At 44.8% G+C, this 27,366-nt stretch overlaps 3 protein-coding genes across 3 annotated transcripts; 2 read left to right on the top strand and 1 right to left on the bottom strand.

Annotated features, from left to right (window-relative positions):
• The first annotated feature begins 895 nt into the window (after positions 1 to 895).
• IQCF3 (IQ motif containing F3) lies at positions 896 to 2,221 on the top strand. Its single transcript, XM_074312800.2, is given in 3 exon segments — positions 896 to 919; positions 1,555 to 1,749; positions 1,752 to 2,221. Coding segments are annotated over 3 exon segments (420 nt in total). The 3' UTR covers positions 1,953 to 2,221.
• A 2,180-nt stretch (positions 2,222 to 4,401) lies between these two features.
• Positions 4,402 to 5,800, top strand: IQCF2 (IQ motif containing F2). Its single transcript, XM_074312799.1, is given in 5 exon segments — positions 4,402 to 4,419; positions 4,597 to 4,677; positions 5,422 to 5,470; positions 5,473 to 5,595; positions 5,598 to 5,800. Coding segments are annotated over 5 exon segments (474 nt in total).
• Positions 5,801 to 14,829: 9,029 nt separating this feature from the next.
• Positions 14,830 to 27,229, bottom strand: LOC109459071 (IQ domain-containing protein F5-like). Its single transcript, XM_088798848.1, has 4 exons — positions 27,088 to 27,229; positions 17,706 to 17,757; positions 15,656 to 15,684; positions 14,830 to 15,414 (listed from the first exon to the last, which is right to left on the bottom strand). Exons 1-4 carry the CDS (start codon positions 27,227 to 27,229, stop codon positions 14,969 to 14,971), a joined length of 669 nt encoding a protein of 222 aa, XP_088654974.1. The 3' UTR covers positions 14,830 to 14,968.
• Positions 27,230 to 27,366: the final 137 nt, after the last annotated feature.

Below are 27,366 nucleotides of genomic sequence, written 5' to 3'. Positions count from 1 at the left end.
TGGGTGGTCTTCCAGATGGAGCTCTTACTTCATCAGGTTGGTCTCTGCTCCATGCTTCCTCTCAGGGAGGCCTTCTCTGACCACCTTATGAAAACAGCTGCCCCTCCCTCTACTGTATGCTCTAGCTCCTCACTCTGCTTTCCTGTTTGGAAAATCCTCAGCAATACCTGAGGTTATTTTGCCACGTTTCCTGTTTTCTCTCCCCAGCACTAGAGGGTGAGCTCCAGGACAGCAGGGACTCTGGGTTCAGTGAGGTGTTCCCAGGACCTGGAACAGTGGGTTCTCTCTCTCAATATATTACCATATATATATAGTCAGACAATTAAGTTCACGAACTCATCCTAGAAAAAGTGCTACATACCTCTTTCCTATAGAAGTTCAGAAATAGGACCCAGGAATTTCAGGTATGATTGGAGGCAGAAGTGAAGCACTATGCTAAAATGAAGGGATTAATTGAAAGTGTATAGGCTGAACGGAGAGGCCTCCAGTCCTCTCTGCCAACTCGGCTCCCTGAAAGCTTGCAGTCACAGATCGTTCTGTGAGCCTGGAGAAGGCAACCTGGTCCCTGGGGCATCGGTGCCCTGGCGACATCATTGCGGTTTCCTCCTCTTTCACCCTTCCTGCCTCTGCCGGGGCCAATGGAGCAGCAACCAGAAGGGGTGGAAACACCTGAACAACTTCCCCCGAGCCATGGGCAATAGATGCTGTGTAAGACTTAGTCAGATACCCCCTCCCCAGGGGCGGGAGATGCACCATGGCAGAGGGAAGCACCAGACGACCTCAAAGGACTCAGGGAAAGAATGGAGAGCTGTAGCAGTGGGGACTTTGCACAGAGGCTGGCCCTCACTTGTGCTTTCTCCATCATTCTGATTGCAGAAGTCTGAGCTAGATAAGAATGCACAAGAGAGAGAGGCGAAAGGTAGGTGGGGCCCAGGTGCATGAGAGAACCACAAACCATTGACCCTCTGATCCCAGAGTCCCTGGACATGGAGGATCCATCTCTGGTCCCGCAGGAGTCAGCTCAGTGCTGCTCTCCTGTCCCCATAAATTCCGTCCCCATCTGAGTGAGCTGTGCTAAGTGTGGAGAGAGAATAGGTGATCAGGATGCCAACCGCCCATGTGGGAGGTGGGCACAGAACAGTGGGGACTAGAAAGCTGCAGAAGGGGTGGCATGGGTGCAGAAGGATGTGGGGGTGACTGAGAGGTAGTAGCGGAAATCAAAAGAAGGGAGGTGAGGGGAAGACCCCCCAGGGGGCTGTGGCATGGTGTGAGGCATCGGGAGGCAGCTTCACAGGCTGGAACGTGGGCTGACGTGCAGGCCGTAAATACAAGCCATGGGGTAAGCATAGCCCCACTTTATAGACAAGGACACTGTGACTCAGGGGTGAGCAGATGTGTACCCCACCACAGACAAGACGGAAGTAGAGGCAAAGCCCCACCCAGGTCTCCTAGGCTAACGACTAAGAGAAAAGGTTGGAGGGCCTTAGTGGCAGACACCAGAGCTATGGCTGATGGCGACAAATTCCCTGGGAGTCCCCTGCTTTGCTTGGTTAGTGTCTTGCACAACAACACCAGAGAGCAAGAGTGAAGGAGGCTTGCCAGCTCCAGGCCTGTTGGCACGGCACGCTAGTACGAAGGACCCTGCTGGCGGCCACCCTCAGGGCCTGGGTGATTCAGGTCTGGTGGAGAACGCTCCTGTGGAGGCGAGTGCAGAAGCAGCAGCCGGCCCTGCTGAAGAGCTAGATGGCCGTCAGGAGCCGGCGGCCCTCAGGCTCCAGTCCTGGGTGCGCATGTGTCAGTGCTATCAGCGTTACTGCCAAATGTGCAACATCGCCTGCATCCTCCGGGCCCCAAAGAGCTGCTTCGCCTTCCAGAACCACGAGGTTTTTCAGGCACGGTATGAAAGTGCTGTCAAACACCTGGGGTTCCACGTCAAGATCCTATCAATCTAATGGTTCTGCAGAGTGGAAAAGTGGCTCCCCTGCCCAGTAAAGTTCTGACCAGGTCTTGTGTGTCTCAGTGACTCCCACACCACAGGGATCCCCCAAATTCAGGCCCTGCCACTCCTCTTCTATTTGGAGAAAGACTTCAATGCAGATACCTCGCCCCTGCCCCCCCCTCAGTGTCTGTGGCCCCAGTTCTGGACAGTGACCATATGCCACTGATTCTGTCCAAACCAGAAGCTGCTGCCTAAGGCTGTCCTCTTCTAGGTAGAGCCAGGTGTCCCAACCCAGCACCATCCTGCCTCCTGAATTTGCAATTGTGAGGGGTTGGGCTTTGTATACCTGAAGACTCTGGGCATCTCCTCCTATGACAGTTGTCTCCATCAGCCTGCCATCAAGCAAGCGGGGGCTTGCACCCATTAGTTTTCTACTTGGCAAGGCCCCAGACAGAAGTCGGGCACTTGGCTCGCTGTCTTGGAAGCAGTGCAGCCCAGAGAAAGCACAGGAGGCTGGCCTTAGTGATGACTCGGCACAGGGCATTGCAAGCTTCTTGCTAAGTTGGACACTATTTGGGAAATAGATTTCATGTTCTTAAGGAACGTCAGCTCTGCCTCCATCCACCGTCCTCAGAACCAGCTTCTCCAGGGTGCTGAACACATATAGGGCTCCCACTGATGTTACCTCCACTGTAGATGTGACACCATTCTTAGTGACTTCAGCATTGAATGGATGATGTCCTCAAGCCCCTTGCCTCTCACCTCCAGCGACCTTGACCTCCATCCTACTTTAGTCACCCGCTACTACGATTGCAATATAGACCATGGCTTCTTAAGCTCTCTGTGAGGATGGACCTTTTTTTAAAAAAAATGTCCAATCCATCATAGACCAATTATTTTATAAAACAACAAAAATGAGTTGTGAGCAAAATAAATGGAAAAGGCATTCAAAATACAAGTCTTGTTTTTAAGTGCCATACATAAAATTACCATTTTAACTTGCTGTAACAGTTTCTAAATGCTTGCTCTCAATCTCTGTTCTTATCTCAGTGGTGACAACATGCTTCCTTCCCACTTAGGGTGGCACTGTCCTAGTCCTGTCATCATTCATAACTGACCACAGTGACAATATTGATTTCAATCATCCCAGTCTCTGACTTTCTATCCTTTAGGGCCCGCAGTTGAATAGCCTTATCTGGCCACCATCAAAATGTTCTCTATATCTATAAGTCAGTTTCTATTTTGTTTGTTTTATTCTTTAGATTCCACATATAAGTAAAGTGAAATCACATGGCATTTGTTTTTCTCTGTCTGACTTACTCCACTCAGCAAAATATGCTCTAGGTCCATCCATGTTGTTGCAGATGGCAAGATTTCATTTTTTAATGGCTGAGTAATATTCCATTGTGTATATATACCACTTCTTTATCCATTCATCCATTGATGGACACCGAGGTTGCCTCCATATCTTGGCTATTGTAAATAATGCTGCAATGAACATATGGATGTATAAGTCCCTTTGAAATAGTGTTTTCGATTTCTTTGGATAGATACCCAGAAGTGGGATTACTGAGTCCTTCTTTGCCTCTTTTTATAGCCTTTGTTTTAAAGTCATTTTTCTGGTATAAAAGTGCTGGCAGAAGCCATAATTCCTTTGTTGAGCCCTCCCAGTGTGTAGATGCAGGAGGCCACCATATCTGATTCTCCATCGACCTGGTTAACACTGTTTGCTCTACCCTGGTGATTCCCTGAGATTCCCACCCCATCCAATTTGCAGGCCCACCCAAGCTGCTTCCAGTGGCTTTTCCAGACAAATGTCCTGTCTGGGCTCATGCTATGGCCCTTCCTAAAATCTCCCAAAGGTTCACAAACCCAAAACAAGCAACATCTGGTCTCAGCATGCCACATACCTCTTGCTAAGTAGCCCCACGCCCGACATGGGTGGGCTTTATTTTTTACTACCCATTTTTGTTTTCTATTTAATTAAGTTTTTTATCTTTATTTTACTGCTTTCTACATTCATCTGCTCTCTCTCTCTCTCTAGTTTCTTATGGTGTACTGATATATTGAAACCTGAATCAAGGGCAGACAGGAAGTGCTAAGTCTGAGAACACACTGGAGAGCTGTAAGGAGATATACTGCCATGGTCCCTCTTGCTTTCCTCTGTAACTGGTAATGAGGAGGATGTGAATGGGCCTCATTGGAGGTGAGCCCTGGTATGGAATGGCATTCAAGGGCCCTACCTTTCCACTGAACTGTTACATCTTTAATGGGGGGGGGAGTAGACAGGTAGTACAAGTTCCCATGGGGCTTGTTTCTAAGGAATACTCAACTGTGTGGCAGATATTCTAATCCTTGTGTCATAATGCAACTGTGAACTCATAGCTTTCCCCCTCATATTACTCATGCCAAACCTTGGGAAATAGAGAAATCAAAGCTAATGAACCATCTAGGCGCAAGCCATGGGGATTCAGTTGTGTGTGAGAGACATAGCCAGATCTACTAGGCAGGCTAGGGGTGGGTGGGAATGGCCCTGGACTTCATAAGTCTCAGGAAAAGAGGGGATGCTGAGGCAGTTGGTATCTTTGCGCAGAGCCCTAGTGAGAAACAGCAGTCTTAATTCATCCATTCATTTCCCCGTTTAATTCTGATGACAGACACAAGGCAATGTAATTTTAATTTCATCCAAGGACAAGGAAGAAATAATTAAATTGCAGAAGAGGAAAAAGAAAGTTGAGGTGAATGAAGTCTCCATGTAGTGAAGCGATGTCCAGAACACTTCTGTCTGTGTCATGAGGGTGTGGAATTGTGCCTCTTATGGATCCAGAGTCTAAAATAATCAGGAATTGACTCAATGTCCGCTCATTTTTCCTCCGCTCCCTTCTCAGCATGGGCTGTCTGGGTCTGGGTGTGACTGTGACATGAAGAGTGAATGGAGAGAATGAAAGCCATTAAGAAATGCATGGGGCCAGGAGGAGAGAATGTGAAGACTCTGAATTAGAGAGTAGAATATTCAAAATGTGGGAAGGCTGGGATAAAGGATGGGATCAGGGTGCTGAAACCCCACCACAGTATGTAAATACATAGTTGTGACAGAGAAAAATCAGCCGATAATGGTTAGCAGAGAATACCAGTGAAAACATTATGAGGTCAAACTTCCCAAACCCGTAAGCACTGCAGAGATAGAGTGTAATGGACAAAGGCCCTCACATCCCTAATGCACCCCTCTAGTTACTAGTGGCTTGTCCTTTGATCCATGCACCTGTGAGGTCCATGGAGTATTTAACTTTAAACAGGAGGATACCGAGATTCTGAGGGCAAGGTGATATGTCCGTAGTGGCAGATGAGAACTCACCTCCTGTTAATTCCTCTGAATTCTCCTAAGAAGGGCTGACTATTAAGGGAACCCAGGATCCTTCCAGGAAGACCCTGGAAGTTGGTGGCAAGATGTTCCCTGAGTGGTTTCTTTTATCTCTGCCTAGAAAAAAATCTGAAAAAAGAATAAATGCAGCCACAGAGATCAGGCTTGGTGGTGGGGCCCCTGGTACTCCAGACACTGCTGCATGCAGCGCTCAGGGCCAGGGTCATTCAGTGCTGGTGGAGGCTGACCCTGGCAAGGCTGCTGCATAAGAAGCAGAGGGCAGCACTGATTAACTACACAGAGAGAGGGCAGTGGTCAAGCTCCAGTCTTTGGTCAGTATGTGGTGCATCCACTGACGATTCCGCCAAGTGCTCAACGCCATCTACCTCATCCAGTGCCACTGGCAATGCCAAAACTGCCAGACCTGTGCTCTCCTCCGGGGCTACTGTGTCGTCACAGCCACTCACCTGCAGTTCCACAATGAAATAATCAACCCCTAAGGGCTAGCAAGAAGGGGGAGTTTGTCCCGTCCCCAGTAAATGTCTATCCTGGTGTGGTGTGTCTCATGGTCCTCCCCAGCTATTGGAAATTGTAGGACTTAGGCCATGCTGCCTCCTCTTCTCCCTGGGAAAAAATTCCCACGTGGTTTTCCTCCTGTGCCCATGGACCCCGTTCTGGACTGACAATTACCATGTGCTACTTACTCAGTTGTCAAAACAGAAACCGAGGTCCTAACCTGCACTGATTGACCACAGAGCCAGAAGCTCTGGTTCCCAGCCCCAGCCCCAGCCCTTTCTTCTCACCCAGGGATCTGAGAAACAGGTGGGCTGCGTCTTCCTGAAGACTCCGGGATCCTCTGCACACGAGAGTGGACTCTGAGGCTCTTCTCTGTCAGCCTGAGGTCGGGGATTGGCTGGGGTCTGGGATACCTCAGACAAGGTACCTTTGACAAGCACTAGAGAAAAGGCCAACATTTGGCTGACCCGTCTGGGAGCAAAGCAACTCAGCCTCAGGAGAAAGACAGGAGGCTGGCCTTAGTGATAGGGGGTCGGGGCACCCTGATGAGCTGGTGGTAACCCTGGGATTAGTGGCAAACAAGAACTCATGGCACTTCATCTCTGTCTCCATAATTCCCTCACCTGAACTCCTCAAGGGCTATGCAATAGAGCACCCTCTGATCTCACCCCCATCCCTACTCGTGTCTCCATTCTTGGTGATTTTATCATTGGCCAAGATAACCCTACCAATCTTAATTCTTACCTCTAATAAACCTTTTTTTGCTACCCTCCTCAGCCCCTCGCTCCTATGGTTAGAGTAAAGCAAAGTGCTATTCAGCAGCATTTTCTGTGATGTTCTGTGTCTGTGCTGTCTAATATGACAGCAGCTAGCCACCCAGGGTTGTGGAGCCCTTGAAGTGTGCCTAAGTGCAGCTAAAGAATTGAACTTTTACCTTCGTTTCATTGAAATTAATTTAAGCTTAAATAGCCAAAGTGGCTACTAGCTACTCCATTGGACAGCATGGCTCTCGACCTCACCATTACCAACAATTGTACTATTCCCCCCATCACTTTTTCTAGTGTTCCCTTCTCTGACGGCTTTACTCTCTCCTTCCGGTTCAGCAATGTTTGTATGGACCCTAACAATTTTTTTTACAGACTTCACTCTTGACATGCCTTTGCATCTTTCTTTACCCAGTTCAGATTCTACAGTTAATTACTGTCATCTTGACTTCCCTTGGCCTTTTCTCTGCAAACGTGTGGGATGGAGTCAACCATCTACCTGCTCTGTGCCTAGCAGAGCAAGCATGGCTCAAGCAAAACAAAGAACCATGAGCGATGGTCTCAGTTACATTCATGACTACAGATCTCCACTGGACAAATTTCCCAGTAAATTCCTCTGGTATGTGTGCATTTCTGTTTTCTGCATTGAATAATTCATTCCACCTCCTCTCCAAATGTCCAATTCCACTTCTTCTTTTATGGAACTCGATGATGATGTATGTTACCACACATTTAACTGAAGAAATGGGAGCAGACTGGACCCCCCATCTTCCTACCACCTCATTCTACATCCCAGCTCCATCTGGACCACACTACTGCCTTCCCTCCAGTTGAAATAAATGGTCTTTGATCCCATCAAAAAGCCAGCTCCTCCCCTCCCCTGCTACCATTTAAAGGTACTTGATAACCTGTACCCATAACCCCATGACCCAAGTTATCAATGTCTACCTCCTACATCTTAAAAAAATATGTCCTTGATTAACTTCTTTGCTTCTTATAGCAAAACACGCTGTCACTGTTTCTGCTTCTGTTCCTACCACTTACTCTTCAACCCATTCCAAACAGGCTTTTATCCCTCCCACTCCACTGAGACCGCACTGATTAACATCACCAATATTCCAGTGGTTATTTCTCTATTCTTACCTTATGTATCCTCTCTGCAGTGGGCTACAGAGTTAACTACTCCCTCATTGAGATACATAATATTTTTTAAAGGCAAACAACAAAAGCACATCATGTAATCCAGAAATGTAATCCAGAAATACTATATATATATATCTTTAATAGATGAGAACTTTGTAAAAACATAGCTCAATATTATATCTCTCTACACTCACAGTAATCCCTTACCACCCTGGACTATGTGTATGAACCTAACTGAGCTTCAAAACACATAAAGCAGACGTCCCCTGTGCCCCTTTGTAGTCAGCTACTATCCACCACCAGACTAGCAACCACTAATCTGTGCTCTGGCCCTACTGCTTTGCCTTTTCCAAAATGTCATATAAAAGGAACAATAGTTTGGCTTCTTTCGTTGAGCATAACGAATTTGAGATGTCTCAGTGGTGTTGTAAGTACTCACTTGTTTTCATTGCTGAGTAGTATTCCACTGTATGGATGTTACCAGAGGTTTTCACCACTTGGATGACCTAGGGGTTGTTTCCAGTTTTGGGTGATTACAAATGAATCTTCTATGGGTACAGTTTGTGTGTGTGTGTGAACTTAAAGTTTTCCAGTTTGTTTGGTTAAAAAGTAAGAGTGGGAGCTTCCAGCTCTGGCACAAATGGTGTCGGCTCACTTTTCCCTTCTTGTCCCCCCTAAATACAAGCTAAATACTCTGAAAATAATTCAACAGACAATCATAAAAGGACTCTGAAATGTAGGCACTTCAAGACTTTAAAAGGTACACCGTGATGAATTCGCTGTTTTCTTTTTATCTGTCGTATATCTCAGACTTAACACTAAAGATGTTTGCAACCCAGAACCACCAACAGGCTTAGGGGAAATAAAACAGTAACAGCCTGTGATCTCTAGGCAAAGGAAGGGGAAGCCTTGCGGAGACTAAGCAGGGAGACCCATAGCTAGTGGCAGTGGCAGACTGAGCCGCCTGCAGCAGTTACACCAGTACCCAGCTGAGCCAACGCATCTCACACCCCACACACTGGTAGTAGCAGGCATGATCTTTCCACAGCAGTACCAACAGTGGAACCCAGGCTTGTCTACCCACTCCACACCCCACGTCTGCTGACAGCATGGCCCGAACTGTCCTCCGTGCAGTAACAACAGAACCCAGGGGCGTCAACCCACCTAATTCCTCATCTGCTGTCAGAAGCAGGCCTCATCTGCCCACAGCAGCAACAGCAGAAGCTGGACAGGCCAACCTATCACCCACCCAAACTAGATGCGGAGAGGAAGGGGACCCTCCTGCACCTCAGCTCCAACAGGCCTAGTGTTTGCTGACCTTCCACCCAGTGACAGAGACAATCCAGACTCAGGGCTTTGACTGTCTCTCCAGCCACAGAAGAAGATCCAGAACAGGAATCTGCTGGCCCTCCACCCAACAGCAAAATGTAGTCCTGGAAGGCCCTTTCCTCCTCCAGTGTCACTGCCTGAGATAGATTGTGAAACCCACTGCCTTCAGGTGATCAGAGAACAGACCAGGGTATTGCTCTCCATCCCAGAGGTACAACATTCTTAACCCTCTTTCTAATGACAACAGGGGACCCAGGTAAATGCCTTCCACCTTGCAGGTGGCACCAGAAGGGAATCCCTTGTAAGTGGAACCCAAAAAAAAGCAGATCTGGAAACAGAACCCACAAAACTTGGCCAGAATCTATATGCTAAACCTAAACTGGAAGCTGCCTTCTAAAATAGAAGATTTAAATAGCGCCAAGAGCCTCCTAACATAACACCCAAAATGTCCAGCATACAACAGAAAATCACTCATCATACCAAGAACCAAGAAAATCCCAACTTGAATGGGAAAAGACAATCAACTGATGCTGAAATCAATCAGATATTGGAACTATCTGACAAGAATTTTAACACGGTCACCGTAAAATTGCTTCAGCGACTAATTGCAAGTTCCCTCAGAACAAATGCAAAAAGTGCCTCTATCACCACCATCCAATGCTTGGTTGACTAGAAGGGGTGAGAATGCTCACCCTTGTCTTGTTCCTGATCTTAAAGGAAAGGACTTCAACTTTTCATTGTTGAGTATGATCTTAGCTGTGAGTTTGTTATATATGGCCTTTATTATGTTGAGGTACGTTCCTTCTATACCTCATTTGTTGAAAATTTTGTCATGAAAGGAAGTTGGATATTATCAAATGCTTTTTCTGCATCTGTTGAGATGATCAGATGATTTTTATCCTTCATTCTGATAATGTGGTGTATTTATTGATTGATAAGAATATGTGAGCCATCCTTGCATCCCAGAGATAAATCATTTTGGGTCATGGTAGGTAATCCTTTTAATATGTTGTGGAATTCAGTTTGCTACTATTTTGTTGAGGATTTTTGCATCTATGTTCATATGGGATGTTGGCCTGTAATTTTTTTTTCCTCGTAGTGTTCTTGTCCAATTTTGACATCAGGGTAGTGCTGGCCTCATAAAATCAGTTTGTAAGTGTTCCCTCTCTTCAGTTATTTAGAAATGTTTGAGAAGAATTGGCCTTAAATGTTTAATTTAAGCATGTGGTCTTGGCTGTTCTTCACTGGGAGGTTGTTTTTATTATTATTACTATTTCAATCTCCCACTCATTATTGGTGTGTTCTGATTTTCTATTCCTCATGATTCAGTCTTGGTGGGTTGTATGTTTCTAGGAATTTATCCATTTCTTGTAGGTTATTCAATTTGTTGGTGTATAGTTCTTTATAGTAGTCTCTTATGATGCTTTGTATTTTGTGGTATCAATTATAATATTCACTTTTTCATGCATGATTTTATTTGAATCCTGTCTCATTTTTCTTATTTAGTCTAACCAAAGACATGCCAAAATTGTTTTATCTTTTCAAAAAAAACAACTCTTAGGTTTGTTGGTATTTTTCTATTGCCATACTATTCTCATTTATTTCTCCTGTAATCTTTATTATTTCCTTCCTTTTGCTCACTTTGTTCTTTGTTGTTGTTTTTTTCTTTTTCTAGTTCCTTAAGGTATAAAGTTAGGTTGTTTATTTGAGATCGTTCTTTTTTCTTAATGTGGGTATTTATTGCTATAAAATTTGCTTTTAGAACTGCTTTTGGTATATCTCATAAGTTTCAGTATGTTGTACTTCCATTTTTGTTTATCTCAAGAACTTTGATTTTCATTTTTATTTCTTCTTTGACCTTTTGGCTATTCAGGAGTGTGTTGTATAATTTCTACATATTTGTAAATATTTCTATTTTTCTCTTGTAGTTGATTTCTAGTTTCATACCATTGTGATCAGAGATGATACTTGGTATGATTCCAATCTTCTTAAATTTGCTAAGATTTGTTTTGAGATCTAATATATGATCTGGAGAATGTCTCACGCATGCTTGAGAAAAATGTGTATTCTGGTGCTGTTGAATGGAATGTCCTGTATATGTCTGTAGGTCCATTTGGTCTATTGGGTTATTCAGCCATTATTTCCTTATTGATTTTCTGCCTAGGTGTTGAAAGTGGGGTTTGCAGTTTCCTACTATTATTGTATTGCTGTCTATTTCTCCCTTTGGTTCTGTTAAGGTTTTCTCTAAATGTTTAGGTGCTCCAATGTTGGCTACATATACGAGGTCGGACAATTAAGTTCATGAACTCATCCTAGAAAAGTGCTACACACCTCATTGCTGAATATCACTATGGTCACCTTCGAAGTACCCCCCTGGGGAAGCTATGCACCAATGCTAGCACCTAGTTCACCCTTCAAAGCAATTTTGGAACAAACTACACCAAAATCTAGTAGAAATAACAAGATTAGAACAGAGATCAAGTAGAGAATAGAAAAACATTAGAGAAAAAAATATCAATGAAACCAAAGGTTGGTTCTTTGAAAAGATCAACTAAATTGACAAACCTCTGGCTAGCTGGACTAAGAAAGAAAGACAACACTCAAATTATTAAAATCAGAAATAAAAGTGGAGACATTGCTACCAATTCTACAGAAATTAAAAATTTATAAGAGAGTACTATAAACAGTTATATGTCAATTAGTTAGATAACCTAGATGAATTCCTGGAAGCACAAAACCTACCAAGACTGAGTTATGAAGAAATAGAAAATCTGAATAGACTCATAACTAGTAAGGAGGTTGAATCAGTAATCAAAAACTTCCTAGAGGGTGAAGGGTCGTTGAAGAGGGTAAAGGGAGTCAACTATATGGTGACGGAAGGAGACTAAACTTTGGATGGTGAGCACACAGTGTAATATACAAATGATGTATTATAGAATTGTACACTTGAAATTTATATAAGCTTATTAACTAATGTTACTCCCAATAAATTTAATTAAAAAAATTTTTTTTAAACTCCTGCCAAAGAAAAGCCCTGGACCTGATGGCTTCATTGTTGAATTATACCAAACACTTAAAGAACTAATACTAATCCTTCTCAAACACTTCCAAAATGTTGAAAAGGAGGGAATACTTCCTAACTGATTTTATAAGTCTAGCATTGCCCTAATACCAAAGCCAGACAAGGAAACTATAGGAAAATAAAACTCCAGACCTATATCCTTGATGAATATTGATGCAAAAATCCTCAACAAAATACTAGAAAACAGAATTCTACAGCACACTACAATGATTATACACTATGTCCAAGTAAGAAATATTCTTCAAATGCAATGGTTGTGCAACATACAAAAATCAGTCAATGTAACGTATCACATTAACTGTAGGGGGAAAACACATGAGCATCTCAAGTGCTGCAGAAAAAGCATTTGGCAGAATTTAACCCCCTTTCTTGATAAAATACTCAACAAATGATGAATAGAGAGAAATCACCTCAACAAAATGAAGGCCATGTATGAAAAGTCCACAGGTAATATCATACTCAATGGGAAAGACTGAAACCTTTTCCTCTAAGATCAGGAACAAGATGAGGGTGCCCACTTTCACCATTTCTATTCAGCATTGTATTGGATGGTCCTACCCAGCGCAATTAGGCAAGAAAAAGAAATGAAGGTCATACAAATTGGAAACAAAGTTATCTGTTTGCAGATAACATGGTTTTGTATGTAGAAAACCCTAAAAGATTACACACACACACACACACACACACACACTGCTTAAACTAATAAATGAATTCAGCAAAGTAGCAAGATACAAAGTCAACACATAAAAATCAGTTGCACTCCTATACACTAATAATGAACAAACCAAAAACGATATTAAGAAAACAATCCCATTTGCAATAGTACCAAAAAGAATAAAATACTTAGGAATAAACTTAACCAAGGAGGTAAAAGACTTGTACTTGGAAAGCAAAACATTACTGAAAGAAGTAAAGACATAAATAAACAGAAAGACATCAAAATCCAAATGTCATTTTTTGCAGAAAGAGAAAAATCCAACCTAAAATTCACATGAAATCTCAAGGGACACTGAATAGCAAAAATAATATTGAAAAAGAAGAACAAAGTTGAAGGTCTCACACTTGCTGTTTTCAAAACTTATTACAAAGCTACAGTTAGCAAAACAGTGTGATATCTGCATAAAAACAAACAGACATATAGATCAATGGACTAGAATAGAGAGTTGAGAATAAACCTTTACATATATACTCAAATGGTCTTCAATAAGAGTGTCAAGACAATAGGGAAAGGACATTCTCTTCAACTAATGTTGCTAGGAAAACTGGATATCCACATATTGAAGGGTCCAGAAGATGGGCCTTTACCTTAAACCATACAAAAATTGACTCAAAATGGATCAAAGACCTAAACTTAATAGCTAAAACTATAAAACTCTTAGAAGAGAACATTGGGGAAAATCTTCATGACATTGGACTTGGCAATGATTTCTTGTCTATGACACCAAAAGCACAGGCAACAAAAGAAAAAAATAGATAAACTGGATTATATCATAATTTAAAACTTCTGTGCATCAAAGGACAAAAACAACAGAGTGAAAAGGTTATCCATAGAATAGAAGAAAATCTTTGAAAATCATATATCTGATAAGGTGTTAAAATCCAGAATACATAAAGAACACCTACAACTTAAAAAATATATACTTGTATATAACAATTCAAAAAATGGGTGAAGGATGTAAATAGATATTTCTCCAAAGAAGATATACATTTGTATATCACAAGCATATGGAAAGATGTTCAATATCACTAATTTTTAGGGAAATGTAAATCAAAACTACAATAAGCTACCACAGCACCACCCACAGGATGGCTATTATCAAAACAAACAAAAAAGAGATTAATAAGTGTTGATGAAAATGTGGAGAAATAGGAACACTTATGCATTGTTGATGGGAATGTAAAATGGTATAGATGCCACAGAAAATGGCATAGCAGTTTCTCAAAAAATTAAAAAATGGAATTACCATGTAATCCAGCCATTCCACTTCTGGGTATGCACCCAAAAGAATCTGAAAAACGGAGTCTCAAGGAGATCTTCGTCCACCCATGCTCACAGCAGCAGTATTCACAACATCCCAAAGGTGGAAGCCACCCAAGTGTCCATCCACAAATGAATAAACAAAATGTGGTCCATCCATACAGTGAAATATTCTTCAGGGACGGAAAGGAAGGAAATTCTGACACATGCTACAGCATGGATGAACCTTAAACATTATGCAAAGTGCAATAAATCATTCACAAAAGGACAACTTCTGAATGATTCCACTCATATGAGGTATTTAGAGTAATCAAATTCATAGAGAAAGTTAGAATGGGGGACGGGAGAGTGAAGAATTATTTTTAATGGATAGAGTTTCAATTTTGCAAGATGAATAAAGTTCTGGAGGTGGATGGTGGTGATAGTTGTACAACAATGTGAGTATGCTCAATGCCACTGAGCTCTTTAATTAACAATGGTTAAAATGGTAAATTTTATGTTATGTGTACTTTACCACAAATTTTAAAATAGTGTATTCTAAAGGTTGGTTGGGGAGCAAAAGCTGACACAGGACTCCATGCTGCAAAACAGCTGGAGCGTGCCATTTACACTGAAGGTGTTTCCTGGGTTTGGCTGACTCGGTGGCCCTGAATCCCCAACTGTCCCACCAGGGCAGACATTGCTAATCAATCACACGCCCTGCTCATCCAGCACCAGGTTCTCAGGATCCTCTTCCGCTCGGGACCTGCAGCTTCCTCAGACCTGATTTATGAGGTGCCACGTATTTGCCTTCATTAGCTCAATGATCGCCTTGAAATAGACCTGACGGCTGGGGACGCAGAGAGTGCAGACCTGGTCATTCCTTTATTGGAAGGGGTATGCACTGTTGCATCCTACAAGCCTGTGAGCCCAAAGAGAATTCGAGTTCAAGATTCATTTGGTTTCCTTTGACGTCGTAATGACCCTGAATAAAACCACGGTTATGGCAAATATGCCAGCGCCAATACAGCTGGATGATGCGGACGGCGTGGAGCAAACGGCAGTAGCGCAGGCGGAAGCGCCACATGCGGACCCAGGACTGCAGCCGCACCGCCGCCCACTCCTTCCGCACATAGGAATCTAGGTTTGCCCGCTGCCTCTTCTCCAACAGCGTGACCAGCTTTTGCTTCCACCAGCGCTGGATGATCCACGCTCTGAGCGCCGCGTGCAGCAGCGTCCGACGCACCAGGGTGCCCCGCCACCAGGCCTGGATGGACACGGCCGCTTCCTTTTGCGTTATAGTGATCTTAACTCTTCTGGAGCCTTGTAAGAGAAAATGGACACTTAGGAAACTCAGACATTCCTCCCAGGAAGGGGCTTTGATCCCCTATCATCAATCGCCCCTTTCTCTGCCACTCAGAAGAGCTATTAACAACAGCTAGACCCAGGCGACCTAGTAAGTGTTCTGCTTATGCCACTCTGATGAATGGATATATCATCTTGCCCTTTGAGTCTCAGGGTCTCCCTCTATAAAATGGAGGTACACCTGTGCCTGCAACCTCACCCGGTTTTACATGGACCTGGTTGTCCAGTCTAGAGCAAGATACACCATGATCTAGAGGTGAAACCTGGATCTGACCACTACCTGACATCCAGGGCTCTTCCTTTCCGGCCCCTCCCATCTGCTGGAAAAACAGCATCGTTTGCTCCCCCTGCCCTCTCACCTCTAATTTCAGGTTAAACCCAAGACTTGCTGCCTCCCCTCTCCCTCACCAAAGTATTAAGATTCCTCAACCTCACACACGTAAGAACTTAAACACCAGTTAACACATGCATCAGTACAAAGCGCAAGCGCGCACACACACACACACACACACACACACACACACACACACTTCTAGACCCAGTCTTTCTGTGCACTGGACTTTGCATTCCCCAAACACAGCCCCTAGCTTGTAACTCCCAGGCCTGTGTGGTCTGGGTGCACACTCTTTGCCCCCCACCTGCCCCGACACAATCCACACATGTTGGTAAACCCACGTGTCTCAGCCTAAGGAGGAAATGGGGGCCGTCAATCTCTGTCATTCCAGCTCTGTGTATGGAGAGCACTCATCCTCGTTTGCCTGGCACACCTGGATTTACGTCTCTTGTCCTGATATAACGTTATGTGCCCTGTTCACACATTGCAGCATCTCTAGACAATAAACTACATGGTCACAGACCTTTGGGTCACTCCACTGGACTACGAGGGTCAGAGATGTCACAAGTCAAGCCCCTCCCCAACACAGCAGAGACTAGACCCAGCCACCTGTGGAGGGGAGGGGACGGAAGTGGCAGTGGTGTGGGTGGAGTCACTGTTTGCTTTTGCTCTTTCAAGCTCTGTTCTATCACTATAACTTCATCATTCTCTTTGATTAGAATTTGGAAGGTTTGCTATCCTTCTGTAATCAGAGTCTAGAGAGAAAAACATGGGAGAAAGTAAAAGTGCCCTCCCCACCACGAGGTGCCAAGTCAACCACACACTCAGCTTCCTGACCTTTCCTAGGACCTCAGACACAGAACAGGGATCCCATCCTGAGGTGACTATGGGAAACGTACTGCCCTCCCAGAAAGCTTGAAAGCATTTGACTATCTCTTAGAAAACATTAAATGCCCATGACTTGGGGTAAATGGCCCAGTCCCCTCAGGTCTGCACTAAATTACCCATGGTTAGGGGCTAGATGTTCCCATCACCCTCAGGTCTGATCTCCTGCAGCCACAGCTCTGGAAGCAGGAGAGGAGGAGGGGAGACAGCCATGATGTCATAAGGGCATCTATGACGCAGGCACCGGGCTGCCCCCCAACAGCGGAGCCCCTTCTAAGGAAAACCTAAGACACCTTCTTTTCCTTCCTACCAGATGGCCAGGATCCTGGCTACAAAGAACGCCCCAAATACTGACCCTTGACACAAAAGTGTATAATGAGCCTGGCTGGTATTCACTAAATGGATTTCAATTCATAACAATGGAATACTGGGTAACAAGGGGAAAGAAGGAGTGTGCTCTTGGTGCTGATACAGAATTCGGTACGAGATTTAGCACGATTAGCAAGTTCATCAAATCACGGAGAACTCAATATAAGCATCTATTTATACACGTGTTGTAAAGGCATTATTTTATTTTTTTTAAGGAGGGCACAGCTCCCAGTGGCCCATGTGGGGATCAAACCGGCAACCTTGGTGCTACCAGCACCGCGCTCTAACCGATTGAGCTAACCAGCTGCCCTGTAAAGACATTATTTTAAAAGGGGGTGGAGATTAGGAAAACATGCGCATAAATTAGCAATGATTATCTGTGATGAGGCTCGTGGAATTGGGGGAACAGAGTAAACTCCTTCGCGTGGCTGAGCCTCCGACATCTGGCCTATCTGTAGGTGACCTAGTTATCGGGCCCCTGGGAGAGCTGGATCCACACAGGCCAGAAAACCGACGAAGCCCCCCCAGGACCAGCCAGGGCCCCCAGTTCAGGCTCAAGTGGCCTCAAGTACTCCACTGTCCTTCCCTTCCCCTCAAGGTCACAGTCAGGAGATGGGTAAGCATCAGCCACTGCACATGCAGGGCCCCACCTCTGCCCCACCTGGTCATCACGAGGCTCTGGTCCCCTCCCAGGGGCACAGCCTCCAGGGTCACTGAAGAACACATTTGCAATGTGTAGAGTGAATATGGGGAAGGTCAGTGTGGAGCTGTGGCGGGGGTGGGGGGTGTAGAGAAGAGGAGGAGGCCATTTAAGGCTGGGGTGTCAGTAAGGAGTTAATGGGGTGAGGGGGTGGGGAAGATAGGAACATATCGAAGTCCAGAACCAGTATCTTGGCAGGCGGAGCTCCCTCTGAGAGCTGTGAAGGAAGGGTCTCTCCTTGCCTCCTTCTAGCTTCTGGTGGTTTCATTGTTGGCAATCTTTGGAATTCCTTGGCTTATAAATGTGTCACTCCAATCCTCCGCCTTCACACAGCATGCCCGTGTCTTCTTTCTGTGCACATCTGTGTCTGTTCCCTTTATGCAAGGACAGCGGTCCTGTTGGGTTAGGACCCAGCCTAATCGCCTCATCTTAACTTGACTACATCTGCAAACACTCCATTTCCAAAAAAGGTCCCCTTCTGAGGTACTGGAATTAAGATTTCAATATATATTTTGGGGCGGGGGGGGGGGTCACACAATTCAACCCATAACACATAACACCAATCATAAGCCAGTCACTGGCTGCAGGCTTCCCCTTAGGAGAGGACATATCCTTGATCAAATCTCTTCCCCATGGCCAAGGCAGGCCCAGTAAGGGACGCAGCAGTGACCCAGCAGCAGCGACCCAGCAGCAGCTAATATTCCCATCAGCTGTGCCGAGAGGACCCCCTACATCCACTACAATGCACCCCTTTATGTCACTCAGATCTACTTGCTCCCCATAATAAGTTTGTACGTTTTAAAAATCGCTTCTTCGGGAGTCAAGTCAGTCTTGTCTGCTGGGAAAACTTAGAGGTGAAGGGTGAGGAGGACAAACGTCAGTCCCCACTGCTAGTTTATTTTCAGGCCATTACCCGCGCTCCTTTTGCCTTCCTCTACCACCCTTTCTAGATTCCCCTCACCTTTGACTGGCATTTCTGCTGGTCTAGGCAGTGTGCCTGTGAGGGGAACAGTGATCCAGACCCTTGCCCTTGAGGGCACTGATTCTCTGGTTACCATGTTCTTCCCAGGCCATGATTGTATCCATCTACCATTACACCTGGGCAGCAAAGCACCAGATCTTTCAGTGGACCACCCAAGCAGCACTCGTGGTCTTCCCTGCCCCCGCAGTGTGGCAGCAGGCCCCTCCCCTTCCCTGATGATAAGGGTTCAAGCAGCCACACACATTGCTGTGCTGTAACTGATTTTTTATTACCAGTGCATATCCATCACGTCAAAACAAGGAAAGTGGACTTTAAATGTCGCACTTTTAAAATGGCAAAGCATTGTGTTCATTACGCAATGACACTATAGCTGTGCTAAAAGAATATAACAGTATACATCTACATCACCAGACTAAGCAATCCCCAATATTCCTAACTCCCAAAAAAGCAATGAACATAACATTTAGGGATTTTTAAACTTTAAATTTCATCGCAGCAGGATTTCTTCACAAAAATAAAAAGTGAAAATGAGTCTGCCAGCAAAGTAAGTTTCCAAATTGTTCATTTGTTAGCCAAGTGACAAAAGATGTTTACTAGTGGTGAGTTAATTAAATCATGTTTAATTGCAGCAGCTGAAAAAAAAAGTGTGTCCAGAGAAAATAAACTTAATACTACTAGCCTTTCAATGAGAATAGCTGCTCCAAGAGTTGAAGACGTTTGGAACAAAATCAATAATCAATTAAAAACAAGCCTCCTGTAACTCAAAATTAATTTGAATCAATAATTTAAAATCTCCCCACAACTAAAATATTAGACCATGAAAAAAAATAAATAAATAAAAATAAAAAACAAGCCAAATGATTTCAAGTGGATTTCCTTGACTCTTGGTGAGTTGACCAACACAGTTCAACTGTTGTTCATTGAAGGGGTAAAGGCCAAGTTTGAAGGGACTGAGGAATTTAGTCTCTATGAATAGTCTGCATGACACAAATACAAATATTTGTTGAAGAGGTTGAGAAAACACTAACTCAGTACATCCTGAAGTGGAATCTGCTAAGATGTGATAAAACTGATTGTGGTTGTGGACTGGGAAAAAAGGCTTGGTTGGACAAATTTACAAAGTTTATGAAAATATAAAGAACTTAAAGCCTATGGTTAATCATCATATAATTCAACAGTGTTTCCAGGAAACTGACCAGTAAGTCTTTCGCCAACGCTGAAAAGTATATAATATATACCTCCTATCTCAAGCCACTTCTCTTTCTACACAAAGTGGGTGCACGGCCTGAAACTCTGCCCATTGAGAGGCCTTTCCCTCACCGCTGCCTTTCAAGTCTACCCTTGCGTGAGGCTGTAGCTCAGCTGCTGTCTATTTGGGGATGGCATAAACATAGTAAGCTTCACCATCCATAAACCAGGCTCAGACGTTTTCCTCTATGTCAGCTGTCCCAAGAGATTCCCCATAAGCCCATCTGAGCTGAGAGGGGATGGTAGCAAAACAGTAGGGGGGTGCTTGACAGTCTAGGTTACCTGCCTATGTCGTTTGCTTCTTCACTTTCCCAACGTCTGTTCCCATTGCTATCCGTGAGCTCAGGGAGGAGTGTCACACTTCTTCAGACGCAAATGGTTCAGGGTGATTTGGGAATTCAAGTTTGGGGGAGCCATCAACCCAAATGATTCCATCCCATGTGTCAGAGTTTCATTCATTCTCCTGCCCTGATCTTGGCAAAGCACCCCATCTTGGTGGAGAGCTTAACTGTAAGAGGTTGGTTACTCTGAAGCTTAAGTTCTAGTCCTAGGCCTGCCCCTCAGCTTTCTTTATCCATCCAATGCACATAGGAGCTTCTTTATATGCTATCAGTCAGGCCCTCTGACTTTCACATTTGATTTTAATTGACTATTACTTGCTCTCAGCATTTTGTCTTTTTCTAGAGCTCAAATGGAGCTTAGAAATAGAAACCAGATCCTTTGTAATTAATTGCCCTGTACCTTTCAAATACCTGCTATGTCACACCAGCTAGTGCTTTCCCTGCCTCCTGTATGTGACGCCAGTTCACTACCTGTGAAAGAGTTAACATTTAAACCACCACCTTACGTTAGCTTATCTGTGCTCCACTTACCACCAGTGTTGGGGCCTCACTGCCAACCAGGCAAAGATGAAGTGAGTGACCCTACTTCAAAGCCCCATCTCATAACCTGCTTTCTCAGACAACCTCTGCATCAGTCATTTCAATTTGGCTTCTCCAGGAAAGGGGACCCTGAGATGGAGTGTGGAGACAGAGTCCCAGAGTGCAGTTTCCAGGCTCTTGGCCTCACATGGAAAGGTGCTGGTTTGGGTAGTAGATGGCCATCAGCCGTGGCCAGTTGGCCATCAGCTGTTACCGGTTAGCCATTAGCCACTGATATAACTGCCGTGGCTGAGCTAGCAAGCGCGGATTGCTGCTAGCAAGTTGGTTGGTGGGCAGAGAAAAGCAGACTGCGGATTTCAGATTGTGTGGCTCCTGCCTCCTGTGTCTCCAACCCAGCCCCAGCGAGAACATAGTGGTATGACTTCCCTGGCTATGGCTCCACGGGTGTTCGTTTTTGGCCTCACCATATCCTGCGTTCTTATGAGGGAAGCGGGAGCTGAGACACTGCCTGCCATGGAGTCTAGTGTTCAGGATGTTTATTACAGAATGTCCTTGGGATCAACACCTATGGGAGGAAAAGGGAGGACACCAGAATGGGTAGAGGAAGATCCTGTAACGTGACGGACAGCCTCAGCAGGCAACACAGAAAGTTCTGATGCTGAAACGGACCAGCAGAATTGCCCCACACTGAGTACAAATGGTCAGATCTTTATACAGTCATGTGCCGCATAATTTTTTGGTCACTGACACTGCACATATGATGATGGTCCCATAGGATTATAATGGAGCTGGAAAATTCCTATCACCTAGTGACATGGTAGTGATTGTAACATCGTGGGACAACACATTACGTGTTTGTGTGATGCTAGTATCGCTAAACCTACTGCACTGCTAGCTGCTAGTCATACAAAAGTATAGCACATGCAATTATATACAGCATGCAATACCTGATAATGATAGTAAATGGCCATATTACTGGTTTAGGTATTTACTATACTATACTTTTTATCATTGCTTTAGCGTGTGCTCTTTCTACTTATTGGAAAACAGTTTGCTGTAAAACAGTGTGCCAGGTTATGCCAGCAGCAGCCTCATACAGCTCCTGCTCTCTGCATCTCTTGATTGCATAATTTTGCTTGTGTTTGACTTAATCTCATGTTGTTTTTGTACAGTTTTTATAAAGCCTACAGTAGTGCACAGTATGTCCTGGGCCTCATAGTCACTCACTGACTCACCCAGAACAACTTCCAGTCCTGCGGGCTCCATTCATGATAAGTGCCCTATACAAGTGTACCATTTTTTTCTTTTATACCATATTTTTACTGTACCTTTTCTGTATTTACATATATTTAGATACACAAGTACGTACCATTGTGTTATCATGCCTACAGTTTTCAGTATAGTAGCAGGCCTAGGAGAGGCAGGCTATTCCCCCAGAGCTTAGGTGTGTAGTGGGCTATTCTATCCAGGTTTGTGTACAGGCACTCTGTCATGTTCACACAACAATGAAATCGCCGAACAACACATTTCTCAGAGTGTATCCCTGTTGTTAAGCAGCACACAGCTGTACCCCCACCTGAATCAGTCATCGTGGGTGATGACTGAAGGGCTAGACCTAAGGTGAGGCAGACTCTGCAACTGAAGCAACCCCTGAAGGGGCTGACAGCTGCAGCCAGCATTCCTGGGAGCTGAGGTAGCAGGTCCGTCCCTGAAGGGGAGTCTGGGTAGAGCATCTCCACATCCGTCACAAGCAAGAGCTATTTAAGCCAATGTGAGAGCGTTGTTTTTTAATAGGTGGATATTACCAATTCACATTCATTGATTCCTAATATGTGTGGACTCATTGCCATCTTATTTTCTGCTTTAAATCTGTCGTATTTTCTTACGGTCTGTTTTTCTTTCTGTCTCTTGTTAGATGGATTGAGTTTTCAGTGCGTTTTGTGGTTGGTGAGTTTTTTCCTTCTACTGTTTTTGAAATTGTAAGCTGCATACTCATATCCACACCTCACTTCTTCTTCACCAAAAGAATTGATTTTGGGAGGGTGGACATTACTCAGCCTCACTTGCATGGAGTGGTCATGTGATACTCACTGACCAATCAGATGTCAATGGGTGTGTCTTTTGGGAAGCTCTTTCAGGACTCAAAGGGGTCCTTTTTGTCATTTTACCTTAACTCTCTTCTTCCCTGAAATGTAGATGTGATGGCCAGCATTCTCCAATAACCATTTTGAGAACAAGGGTTACCTCCTTAAGATGGTGGGGAGGAGAGGGTGAGAAAATTGTAGCTTAGTTCCAGGATGCATCCAGGCCGCCATACCAGACCCGGGCTTCTTTTATGTGATGTAAAAAACAAATCTCTAAATTTTTGGACTCACTATATTTTAGATTCTGTTTTAGCTGAATATAATTTCTAATTTATATAGGAGCTATGCATCTTATTCCTTTTCTTCTACTTACACTTAGGTTTTAACACATATTTTATTTTACGTTGTGGAGGACTTGGAGTAAATTGGTATCTATCGCTTCAAATAAGGATGTTAGGCCAATTTTCTTTTCTCTGCCTCCAGCAACCTCTCATATTGGTGTCCTCTGAGATAGTATACATATGGCATACAAATATACATATTTTTAATAGAAAAATCTTATTTGTAAAAATAAATTTCACTGGCATCTGTACCCATCACTACTTATTGTGTCATTCTCCTGGATTCATGTTTCTTTGTCATAGAGTTCATGTCCCAGAAATATTTTCAGAGATGTTTGATGTAAACTTTGAATTAATAAAAATGTCTTTGAATTGATAAAAATGTCACTTTGCCCTTACACTTGAATGACATTTTAGGTGGTATATCATCCAGTGCGTAAATTTCTTTTCTTTCAGAGCTTTGAGGATGTCTCTCCACTTTCTCCTTGCTTTTGAGAAAACTGATGTCAATCTGAGACTTATTCCTTAGTGGAGAGTTTGTTGAATTTTTTTCCTCTTTCAATATTTAAGTATTTTATCTTTATCAGTTCTGAGATTGTGCTGTGACCCGTTTGGCGCTCCATCTGTTTTCCTTCACCTTTTGGGGTCAACTGAGTCTTTTTAAGCTCTGGGAAACTCATTAATGCTTTGACTGTCCCTGCTCTCCATCTCTGGACTTCCTTTCTTGGGAACACCAATTCAACCATGACCAGAACCTCTGGATCAATGGTTCTTTCGTTTACTTTTTTTTAACCTTTTTATTTTTCTGCCCTTTGTGCTGCGTTCCAGAAGAGCTCCTCGCGTCAAACTTTCCACTCATTAATCTGAACTTTAGTTACATCCGTTCAGCCATTCATCCCATCCATCAGGTTTTAACATTGTTTCTTTCTAAGATCCATAAATGGCTCTTTTTAATAATGGTGTGTTCTTTCATACCTAAGATGTCTCCTCCCACCCACTGAGAGTATTAATTTCACGTCTTTAAATTGCCTTCTTAGTCTTTCCCTTGGCCATCTTGTTTCTGCTTGTTGAGTGTAGGGGTGCTTTTTCACGCCATTGGTTTCCTTCAAAGCTTGGTGATTCATGGTTGGGTGCTCATCTGTTTTGATAGTTTTGATAGTTCCCCTGTGCCTGTTGATTTGTGTCATGTCCCTGACTCCATGGATTGCAGGGGAGATGTGGGCTGTCAGGGGTAGGATGTGAGTGGGTAGTCTCCTGGACAGGGGTCTTCCTGTTCAATAGCGTTACATGGTACCCAGCCCCGTCTCTCTTCCTGGGCCAGTCATGGCTCCCTGGAAACAGGCCCTTTCTTGCCAACTGCATAGCTCATCTGGAGAGTCGGCGACTATTCCTATAAGTGTATCCCAACCAGCCCCCAAGGCAGCCCATGACCCCTACTGTTCCCTGGACCAGTTAACTCCAAGCTTGGAGGGACTCATGGCCACTCTCCACTTTTTTAGAGTTTTGAATAATTTTCTTTTGTTCTTTTCACACCTGTCTTCTGTCCTTTAATGACTCAACATAACTTCTGTCTACTGAAGTAACTAATTTTTTAGGTACTCTTAAAGATTTAAAAAAAAAAGTGCTCTTTCTGTTATGCATATGAATTGATATTAAGAGAGAAAGACCTGAGCCTATGCTCAAACATTTTGACCCATTTTCTCACTATGTTTTCTGAGTTTCTTTTGTGGTCATGTTGCCTTGAGATTTGGGATGAAAACATGGCAGCAGATTTAGCCAGTGACTGGCAGTTTTCTTTTTTCAGGTGGCTTGATCTCTGTTTTTTAATTGAAAACTTAGTTTCCTCTTCTTTCCTTCATTTTTAGCCCTTTCCTTCCTGTACAATTCATTCTGAAAGTCACTAGGCTGGACAATGTGTGCATCGTAGGTGTACCTGGTGGGGACAGAGCCACCGTGGCCCAGAGCGGGGTGTGGATCCCAAAAGGGTGAGGAGGGGTTCGCATCGGGTCTGCCCAGCACAGAACCCTGACTGGGGAGGAGGGGTCCACACAGGGGCCTGCTGGCAGAGTGTGGGAACCCAGGCAGCATGCACGGGGAGTCCAAGCACGAGGGCCCAAGGTCATGGTGTTAACGGGTTTTGTCCTGGGGCAGGACGAGGAGGGCATCCGTAGTGGTAAAGTCAGAACTTGAGCACAGTGAGGAGGATGTCTGCAGAGGACGCCCTGACATTTCTTGTCAGCCCAATTGGATGAGAGCAGCGTTCACACAGGACAGCACCAGTGAGGGAAGCGGGAGCCTGAGCTACACGAAGAGGGCAAGGGCCCAGCAGGCGGTCAGAGCTCTAACAGGGTGGGGACAGGGTCTGCATGGGAACGAGGCCAGCAGCAGTCATGGAAGATTAGTTACATACAGGGAAGATCAAATAAGAAAGTTAATTATTAAGGATAGTGGGAGAAAACTTATTAAGGATAATTTCTTCATCTTGGAGACAGGAGCTAGAAATAAGAAAAGGAGACTAGCAGGAACACTTTGATTTTAGGTTGGGATTGGAGGTATCAGTGTGAACTCATCTGTTTTAATACAGACAGATGACATAGAAATGTGTGTGCTTGTGTGTATGCACACACATATCGTCCCTATCCCTGTTCACTGAGGGGGCCTGGGCCCCAGTAATGATGTGCACACCTCCGTGTGTTCAGTGGGCTGCCACTCCACCCCAGAATTTGCTGTTAGTCTCTGGCTGCCAGTTTTTAAGGTTTGTGGGTACAACCCCTTTCCTTGTTTTGTTGCTGATGCTGAATTTTTATGGCACTTGACATTCACACTGAAAAGTGAGGCTCATTAGCCCAACTTCACAGCTCAGGAAACTGGGGATCAGAGGAGGGAAAATGACGTGTTCACGGCCATATGGCAGTGAGTGGGAGAGAGAGGGCTCAGACCTCGGTCGGTCTGGCTCCAAAGTCCTTGCTCTTTCTTCAGAGATACTGGACACAAGAGAGAAAGGAGGCGAGGAGAGGAAGCAGAAATCCTTCAGAGCGAGAGACCAGGGCCTGAGTGACACAGGGCAGGACATGAAGGGACAGGGTGATAAATACAGAGCTCATGGCCCCATACAAAACAGAAAGCTGGAGCCTGAGGCCTCTGGGCACTGTCTCAGAATTTCTGTGAGCTGAGGAAGCAGCTCATCAGGGCAGAGAAAGTGGACCATGGCCAAGCAAAGCGCTTCTGAGTTTGCAACATTGATGGAGATTAGCCCAAGACCCCAGACCCTGCAGAAAACCATGGGACGGCAGGGCCCAGATGGGCAGAGGGACAGCCTCACCTTGACCTCTTAATTGGCCCTTTATCATCACCTAGGCCCCAATCCCACCCCAAGTGGCAGCTTTTCACAGGAAGGGACTGGCAGAAGTCCCCGCTCTGCCCGGACCAGCCCTTGCAGAGACTGGGCCTGGGGAGAGGGAGGAAGACATAGCTGATGCCTTCTCAGCTCCAGGTCCTTGATAGCCTGGGGCCTGCCACTCACCAGAGGGCTCGGCTAGCAGTGGAATGAATGCCTTTTCTCCATCGCCACATCTGTGGAACCTCCCACACCAACCAGGTCTGGAGAAGTCTGAGTTCCAGCCTCTATTTGGGGCTGGAGCGTGAGGGACAGAGTTTGAACTTGGAATGGGACCTGGGGCTATGCACTCTAACGACTTCCAGTTTGGGTCTCAGATTCTGACTTGAGGGCCAAGTAGGAGGATACGGCCCCAGTTGAGTCGGGAGCTATTGGAGGAGGTCACTGAGAGGATGTGATTGCTGGCTGACCTGTGAGCTGGGCGCAGGCAATCGGAGGCTGCTCACCTCCTCCCGTCCATAGCATGAGCACGAGCAAGGAGACCTGGGTGGGTGAATTCCTGGCAAATGTGCCGCCATTGCCGTTGGCCACCACCCGCCCCAAGCCTTCCATCATCCGCAGCCTTGGGGAGAGGCACCATTTACACAGACAGACATAATCAATGCCCTCTGCATTGGCCAACATGGCAGATCTGTACCCTCAACTGTCCTACCTACGGCAGGCATTGCCAGTCAATCACCTCTCTGTTC

This window comes from Rhinolophus sinicus, chromosome 5, assembly GCF_057876585.1.
Source record: "Rhinolophus sinicus isolate RSI-liver-muscle chromosome 5, RSI-T2T, whole genome shotgun sequence".
Taxonomy (NCBI): domain Eukaryota; kingdom Metazoa; phylum Chordata; class Mammalia; order Chiroptera; family Rhinolophidae; genus Rhinolophus; species Rhinolophus sinicus.
This window is presented reverse-complemented; position numbering and strand designations above follow the sequence as displayed.

What these genes read in the sequence shown, in the direction of transcription:
- LOC109459071 (XM_088798848.1), bottom strand. Translation starts at nt 27,229, where the DNA reads ATGGAAGGCTTGGGGCGGGTGGTGGCCAACGGCAATGGCGGCACATTT. An exon ending in TGCCTGCGCCCAGCTCACAG is followed by an intron (nt 17,758 to 27,087) that starts GTCAGCCAGCAA and finishes TGTGTTCTTCAG; the next exon opens with TGACCCTGGAGGCTGTGCCC. An exon ending in CCAGGTCCATGTAAAACCGG is followed by an intron (nt 15,415 to 15,655) that starts GTGAGGTTGCAG and finishes TTCTCTTACAAG; the next exon opens with GCTCCAGAAGAGTTAAGATC.